The sequence below is a fragment of the Astyanax mexicanus genome, chromosome 17 (assembly GCF_023375975.1).
Source record: "Astyanax mexicanus isolate ESR-SI-001 chromosome 17, AstMex3_surface, whole genome shotgun sequence".
Taxonomy (NCBI): domain Eukaryota; kingdom Metazoa; phylum Chordata; class Actinopteri; order Characiformes; family Acestrorhamphidae; genus Astyanax; species Astyanax mexicanus.
The window spans coordinates 5,617,501-5,626,356 of NC_064424.1; the positions used below are offsets into that span (position 1 = coordinate 5,617,501).

The window sequence follows — 8,856 nt, forward strand, 5'->3', positions numbered from 1 at the left end:
CTAAATGCCATAAATGTAAATGTCCTGTACAGCAGCGGCCACAAGCAGCAGGCGATCAATGATGGGAGGAAGTGTGGTGACCACTATTAAAGCTTCAGATGGAAGCTACGTAAAATACACTTGCATTTTTAAAACTAACATTCTGATACATTGTGCATGCTAGGGGTGGGCAATATTATATCGTTTACAATATATCGTGACACAGAAATAGCATGATATTAAAAATCCATATTGTGATAATAGAGCTGATCTGTCTTAAAAGTAGTCTATTATTTACTGTGAAGCTTTAAGTGTATTTATTGTATAATTGTTTTAGCTTATAGTTTTTGTTAGCAGTTTATATGCATGAAAATATTCTGCAATATTATTTACTGCATTATATTATTTTATGCTATATTATTTATTTTGCCACATTATGATGTTATACTATTATACTATATTCCAGAAATTAATGAATTATTTTTCTGTTTTCCTATTTTGCCAAGTATATCGTTATCGCAAAAATACCCTGAAATATCGTGATATTATTTTAGAGCCATATCGCCCACCCCTAGTGCATGCCCCATTTCTGATGTTCAGTAGTGCAAAAGAATTATTAAATGCTTAAATGCTTTTTTACTGTCAAAGAGGTACTGGATAGGAACAGACCAATCAGTGATATATATTAACGTTTCCAGCCAAACCTAGCAATGCATCATCATGTAGGGCTTCTGTAACTTTCTGTTCTAAAGAGGAGACGTACTGTACTTTACTTTACTTTTGAAATTAACCACATTTATTAAAACACTGTTGCACCAACTAATACCTGTGAAGCATACTCCAAATGCACATTGGAGAGGGGTATCTGGTTAGTGGTGTTTAAAGCCTTTACTCTGCTTTCCCAACAAGGAATGTTAGTTTTACACATTCTATAAATACACAAATAAAAGTCGGATAGCGACATGCATACTGTTCATTACAATACTGTTTTCAACAGGTTTTTGCAATCTAGTACTAATAATTGTTTTGGTAATCGACTAATCTGGCGATTCATTTTTCGATCAGTTAATTTGCCATGTCCTCCAACTCTGCTTGCTGTAGTTATGGCTTCTGTTTCTAGCCATCTCAAAAAATATATGGGATTTGGGGATTTGGGAATATGGGATTTTAATACCCTGCAAATGTCCAAAATATTGCCCTTGGAAAATGTGTGGAAAGGAAATATGTTAACTGCCGTTCAGGCATGTTTGGATACTTAGTACTCCGTGCTTTTTGTAGTGCTAAAAATGAACAATTAGTCGACAATGAACATTTGGAGTCGACAGTGTCACTTATATCGACTAATCGTTGCAGCTCTAATCTTGTGACGTTGTGCAAGACATGAATCATAACATCCAAACCAGCTCTCAAGATTGGCTACAAATACTGGCGAATACCGCCCCTCTCTCCTTTCCTCCCACGCGCAGGTGCATTGTGTCAGTACCTAAACTTGTACCTTTGCTTGTTTCTGGTTGCACTTTAACCACAAAGGGGACATTTAAGTGAAAACTAAATAAATAAAAACTTGGAAATGGTTTTTAACCATTTCTTTATCATCTTTAATTTGATTTTTAGTAGGGGAAAAAATAGATTTAAATCGAAAATCTGATTTTTTTTTTTTTTTTTTAATTGAAGATATTTTTTTGGGCCATATCGCCCAGCTCTAAGCTGAATGATTCTTCAATCTCCACTATTGGAAAGTTCTTCAAAGTTTTGCATGGATGACACCCTATAACAGGATTCCATGAGGGACCCATGACTCCATTGCTGTTTTCGTTTAGCCGATTGCTCAAGCGTACACTGAAGCCAAGTGAGCCAGTGGGACACAGACTGCAGGATTTCATTATACATATAAAAAAATAAAAACACATAAAAAAACACTACAGATAGGTGAAACAGTGGTTGGTAGAAAAGGTGAGCTGCTAAAGAGCCCCCCGCCCCCCCTGATAGGCTCTCGCGAACCCAGATGAAAGGGTCTATATAAAGAGGTCATTCATTATTCAACCCCTCTCCAAGTGGCATGCCCTGTGCGGCGGAGTGGAAACATCTCTGATCCAACAACTGGGAACACAAAACATTCCAGTTGCAAACTCAGGCCACTACATTTTTTCCCTCTTTAGCAAAGCAGGGCTGATGCATACATAATGAAATACTGCTTCCTCTGGCATTCTGCTTTTTCCTGTGTGTGATATCTGGAGCTACTGGTGTTTGTGTGCTGGTGGAAAACTGCTGTGCCCTCCGTCCAACAAGCATTAGTTTTTACTAAGAAAGATTTCATGCTTATTAAATTAAATCCATAAACCATATCACGCTTTGCACTAATGACGCCATCGCTAACATACTGGAACCCCATGAAAGTGCTGTTAATGGGGACGGGTACAAAAGGCCAAGCTGCAGTGATTTAAGCAGCGCAGAAGGGAAGAAGGAGGAAGAAAGAGAGAGAGAGAAAAAGATTGAGAGGAAGAGAGAGAGAGAGAAAAAGAGAGAGAGGAAGAGTTCTGAAAGGATTGAGTTAGCCCACACCACTAATGTCTCAATTCCCATGTAACCTTTTAGTGCTTTTATCGATCTGAGAAAAGAAGGAGAGAAGACAGAGGGATGAGAACGAGTGAAAGGAGGAAGCAAAGACTCTGACGCAGGGAAATCAAGAACGACAGCTCTGCAAACACTCGCTTCTCTGGAAGGCACTGGATATAAATTCAGTGATGACCTCTTCAGTGATGAGGTCACGTACGTTCTGTAAGTGCTAACAAGGAAGTTCTCTTGTTAGCTTTTGCCATTTTTAACCTGAAATGGACATTTTTTTAACATCACATGACAGAAGGGTAGTCAAGGTCAGTGGAAGGGAAACAGTATTACCAGGAATCAGAAAGTTTGCAGACACCTGCTCAAAACAGTTCTCCTTTTAAACTCCTAACAAGGGAATAAACATGGGGTTTGCCACACTTTACAGCAGCAACAGTATCTTTAAACCAGATGCTGAAACATTGTAGTGAGGATTTTATTGCATTCAGCCACAGGAACGCGGATACGAGTTACTGAACTGAACTAAATTTAAGTGCACTGAAAAGAAGAGGTGTCTGGATACTTTTGGACATCTATTGATAGGAAGGAGAAGACAGAGAGACAGAGAAAGAGACAGAGAAAGAGACAGAGAAAGAGACAGGCCAAAGAAAGAGAGAGAGAGTGACGTGAAGAGAGAGAAAGATCAAGACTGGAACATATAAGAAAAAGAGAGACAATGGAAGAATAGAGAGAGAAAAAGAGACTAAGAGACAGACAAAGTGAGATAGAGAGATACAGCCAAAAATACAAAGTGAAAGAGCAAGAGAGAGAAAGAGAATGAGAGAGAGAGAGAGCGAGACAGAGAGAGAAAAAAGAGAAAGAAGTAAGGAAGTAAGACGATGGGGGAGATACAGAGGCATCAAGCGAGAGAAGGAGAGAGACAGTAAGATAGAGAGAGACAGATGGTGAAAGACAGACAGACCTACAGAAAGAGAGTCAAGACAGAGAGATAAAGAGAGAGGCAGACTGAGGCAGAGAGAGAGAAGGAGAGAGAGAGAGGAATGTCAGGACTAATCCCTGCTGCTCCTGCGTGGTATTTTAACTGTTGTTCTTTACTGCTCCCGGTGCTCATTCCCCTGCCGCCATCAGTCACAGTAAAGTAAGTAATGATCGCACATGCGGGTAAGAGCTGCAGGAGGGAGCCACGGCGGCTGACCCCGCCCGACAGGGGTCACCCCAACAGTGACTTTGGTTGGACTCTGGCTCTGTGACTGCCCAGACCTCTGACCTTCCTTACAACAGACAGTGCAAAACTTAACAACTACAATACAGCTTCAATAATGGACAATCTGCTGAGGAAGCTGGAGCAAAGATGAGTTTACAAAAAATAGGGGTCACTAATGAATTTCATTAATCCAGTGCATTTAACATTACAGCTCAAGACAAGCTCAGAGGCAGTGGTTTAATGCCTTATCACCTACCCCTAATTATGGAATCAGGGTACTACATTTCTTTTTTTTTTTTTTACTTTTTTCTTTACGTTTTTTAGCAAAAGAAAAACTCACTGTTCTCATTTCCCGTTATATATCTACTAACAACAGATTATATCAGTATCATTTATTTTACTTTAATCCTGGATATATGGAGATATTTAGAGTGGATTATTAGTATTATGACATTCTGGAACATTGACTTCTGTTAGGGATGTGCTAAATCATATCAAATGCAATAATAACATAATTTTTTCATTTTGTTGCAGTATTGTATTCTTAAAATATGTAATATTTTATTCCGCGTTTTGTCATATCGCCAAGAGTATCGTTATCACGAAAATACCAGGAAATATTGTAATATTATTTTAGGGCCATATCGCCCACCTCTAGTACACATGCATGGCTTGTATATGCACGGATGATTATTTAAAGAGACAGTGAGAATGTGTAACTGCATAGAGAATGCTCAAAAATATGCTTTTAAAACGTGTATTGTGGTGCAGACACTATTGAGAGCAAATTAATCTGGTGACTCTTACTGTGCACTCTTATCTCACCGGCTCTCTTTAGTTGTTTTAACGGTGTATATAAGCAGATAAAAACTGAGTTTGTCATTCTGAGATCACAATGTTCACAGTAGCTCTCATCACAGTGCCTCAGGTAAGAAGCAGAAGCTCTGATTTGAGAAAGAAAATATTTAGCTTGGCAGGAATGGTAGCACAAGCTTATTAATGCCATTTATTAGAATATTTGGTCTCGTCTGCACTCAGATATACTACTGCTTTTAATCTACAAGAAACAATCTTTAGGACTGCTGCTTTAAGCATTAAACTGCACGGTGTACAAACATGGGGAGACACCGTTTCCCTCCACAGCGCCGATAAACCTCAGGCAGTCAGGGGAATAACCTACACAACCTACACAGCGTGACAATGGAAGAATTGAGCCTGGCCAAGGAGAAATCGATCGGGCACAAGGACACGACACCGTCTCGGCAGCTGGACGAAGCGTCCACTGCATCCTACACTCTAAAGCCTACAGCTGAGAGCTCACAGCACACAGCCCTGCTGAGGCTTCTGACAGAAAGTCGTGACAGGTGTGTGAGTGTTTGTACAACAGACACACACACACAGACATACACACACAGAGAGACACACAAATGCACGCATCACTCCAGGCGATGAAACCAGGTTAAACTTTAGCGTATTATTCCTGGAACAGAATCGCATTACCAACGTCCAAAACATGAAGATACATTTCAGAAACGCAGCAGAATTGGTTGTTTATAGGTGAAGAAAAGACAGAAAGCACCACTTGGGAGTCTTTAAAGACACAGGGTGGAATGTGGAGTTCATAACAAACCACATACTCCAGCACAGACCCTGGATACATAGCAGGGAGAAGTACAAGTAGTTTTTAGTTTAGTCACATCCAGTTTATTCAAGTTTATTAGCCACTTTTGATGGCTAGATAGTTAACCATCTGCCTAAAAAAATCTGATTTTATTTTTACTATGGTAATGTTTACTAGTTATATACCTATAGAATATATATTCCAGATATCTACAACAAGTCTAATTCTTACCAGTAAAAACTCCAGGTCCACATAGTGCCTGACAATATATTGATATTGATACATTTTCGTATCCTATCAACGATATGCCGATCAAGGAAATCATCACTGCTTAAAGAATACCTGTTTCATTACAGAGAGAGTAAAAAATCCCGTTAAATTAATTTATGTGTTGCAAAAATGCAATATACTATAAATTTTGTCTGGCATTTTGCTATCGCAATAACAGATATTCTTTCTGAGGTCCAACATAACATAACAAATGACAATCACACGTCATACTTGAACTACAACATATGGTTGTACACAATTATATCTTATATCATAAATATGAGACAGTAAGTCATAATTATGAAATAGTAATTATCAGATATTAAGTTATATTTATGAGACAGAGAGCAATTATTACAAGTCATTATGAAATCCTAAGTCATTATTCTGAGATAGAGTCATAATTGAGATAGAGAGTCATAAACAGGAGATAGTAAGCAATTATTATGAGATAGTAAGTGATTATTATGGGATAGTATGTTATAAATATGAGAGAGAGGCATAACTATGAGATGGTAAGTAATTATTCAGAGATAGCAAGTCATAACTATGAGATAATAATTCATAGTTATGATACTGTAAGTTATTTGTATCAGACAGTAAGTGATTACTATGAGATAGTTAGTCATAATTATAAGATTTAGAGTCATAAATTTAAGATGGTAAGTAATTATTTGTAGATAGAAAGTCATAGTTATAAGATTGTTGGTCATAATTATAAGATATTAAGCAATTATTATGAGATACGAATTGATTATTATTATAATTATCATTATCATCATTACTGGACAGAGTTATAATTATGTGATAGTGAGTATAAATAGTCTCAACTCAAACAATTTTGAGTTACTAAGCAATTATTTTGAGATAGTGAGTCATAATATTGAGATGGAAAGTAATTACTCTGAGATAGTAAGTCATTATTAATAGGTAGAGTCATAAATAAGATAGTAAGTCATTATTATGGGATAGCTAGTTAGCTAGCATACTCCGTTTCCAGGGCAGCAGAGGGATTCCACCGCATACACACACATTTAGCTAGGTTACAGAGTTGGCTAAGAGCTATCTCATAATAAAAGCTAATTTGATCAGAAATAGAGATAAAAACACAGGATGCAGAGCAGTTTATGTCGTTGTTGGGCTTCAGACATGATCTTTATGTTATTTAAACTTTAGTTAAACAGTTAGTACAGTTAGTAAATCAGTTTTGTGAACTTTTCTCAGCTGCAGAGGAGCAGCAGCAGGCATCACTCTGTGTATAAACTATAATATAAACACAGGGTTCAGAGAGCTTTCCCAAAGCCCTAAGTTAACTAACTCCAGAACTCCTCATTATCATTACTGACTCAGGTTATTTATTGTTTAGCTTTCCCTTAGTTTAAAACCACGTGTATCCAGACCAGGCAAAAAAAACACACACTAAAGCAGGACTCGACCCCCGGTACTGGAGTTGTTGGGAGCCTCCAGCTCGCGGTTTCTCGGTTAAACTAGTTAAACTAATGGGAGACTGACTCCACAGTTGTTCCATCCTCCAGTTCTCTGTGAATAAAAGCAGCAGAACCTACCGGACACGGTGCAGAGCAGGATCAGCGCGGTCAGCGCTCTCCCCGGCTGGATCGGGTTATTCCTGAGATAGCGGGCTGTACTCATTCTTAGCGCCATATCACCGCACGCGCCGCTGCTGCTGCTGCTGCTGCTCGCGCGCTCTCTCTCCCCGAAACTCTGAAAGCTCCTCAGCAACAACTCCATAGGGACCAGGCTGAGACCGGACCGTACCACTGCGCCCGCTCCAGCGGGGGTGCTCAGACTCGCGCTGAGTAAATACAGATCTAACCCTCTATTTACAGAGCATGGACTCAACCGATTACTATTTATCTCGTGGAAACAACATCGTGTTTTACCTCTACCTGTGAGAAAAGCACAGATACTGTTAAAAAGCTGTCAGAACAACGATTATTCCCATACATGTCCCCCCCTCTGCAGTGTTTGATTGTTTTGTTTGTTTTGTTTTACAATGAATGGAATGGGCTATTGTTATGGAAGCCCATTTCCACCACTTCCACCAAACAAAAATAATTTACAAGAGTAGAAAATAGACATAATAATGGCGTTCTAGGTCATACTTAGGAGACACCAAGTAACTACCAAACAAAATTCATTATTATATCATAAAAGTCATTATTATGAGACATGTTTTATCCCTAGCTGTGAGAAAAGCACAGATATTGTCCAAAACCTGTCAAGATAACAATTATCCTCATATATGTTATTCCCTTAGCAGTGTTTGTTTGTTCATTTGTTTTACAATTAATGGGGTGAGCTTTTGCCCATTTCCACCACTTCCACAAAACAAGAATAATGTACAAGAGTAAATGATAATAAGAAGGCACTAAGTTATAATAATGACACAATAAGTCATAATTATGAGATACTTAGTCATAATTTTCACATACTAAGCATTAGTAATAATTATGAACTGCTAAGTCATTATTATAAGAAAGTGATGTTCTACCTATAACTGTGAGAAAAGCACATATACTGTCCAAAACCTGTCATGACAACAGTTATTCCCCATACATGCCCCCCCCCCCCCCCCCCCCCCCTCAGCAGTGTTTGATTGTTTTTTGTTTGTTTGTTTTTATTAACAATGAATGAAGCAAGCTATTATTATGGAAGCCCATTTCCACCACTTCCACCAAATGGTTATTAGAAGTCGTAATAATGAGAAACAAAGTCATAATAATCTGGTACTAAGTCATAGTTATGAGATAGTATGAAATTATTAAAAGATCCCATAATTAGGAGTGTGCTATTATTATGGTAGCCCATTTTCACCACTTGAAACTAAAATAATGTACATATGTAAATTACTATTTCTAACCTCATTCCCTTCTTTTCTTTCTTTATCCATCATTATTTGTAAGTCACTTTGGATGAAAGCGTCTGCAAAATGCAGCGTAATGTAATGCAATGCAATGTAATGTACTTTAAATACCATAGCCATCAGTGGCTGTATGTTTTTTGGCAAGTTTTCTGGATGTTCTTAAAACCTTTTAAAACATTACTAAACATTCATATAGTGTTCTCTGTTTGGTGGAAGTCTATCAGTGACATATGGTGACATATCAAATCTTCACATATATCTGTTCACATACATGAATATGTTTGGCCAAAATACCTGGCCCATTGGCTCAATTTTAGTTTGATCTTATGTTTG

The 8,856-nt window shown here is 38.0% G+C and overlaps 1 protein-coding gene across 1 annotated transcript in view; it reads right to left on the bottom strand.

Moving 5' to 3' along the window:
* nectin3b (nectin cell adhesion molecule 3b) overlaps window positions 1-7,354 on the bottom strand; it is a 92,668-nt gene extending 85,314 nt beyond the window's left edge. The window contains exon 1 of the mRNA XM_007250025.4: window positions 7,205-7,354. Coding sequence (XP_007250087.3) covers window positions 7,205-7,301 — 97 coding nt within the window. The 5' untranslated portion in view covers window positions 7,302-7,354. The remainder of the gene's footprint in view (window positions 1-7,204) is intronic.
* Window positions 7,355-8,856: the final 1,502 nt, after the last annotated feature.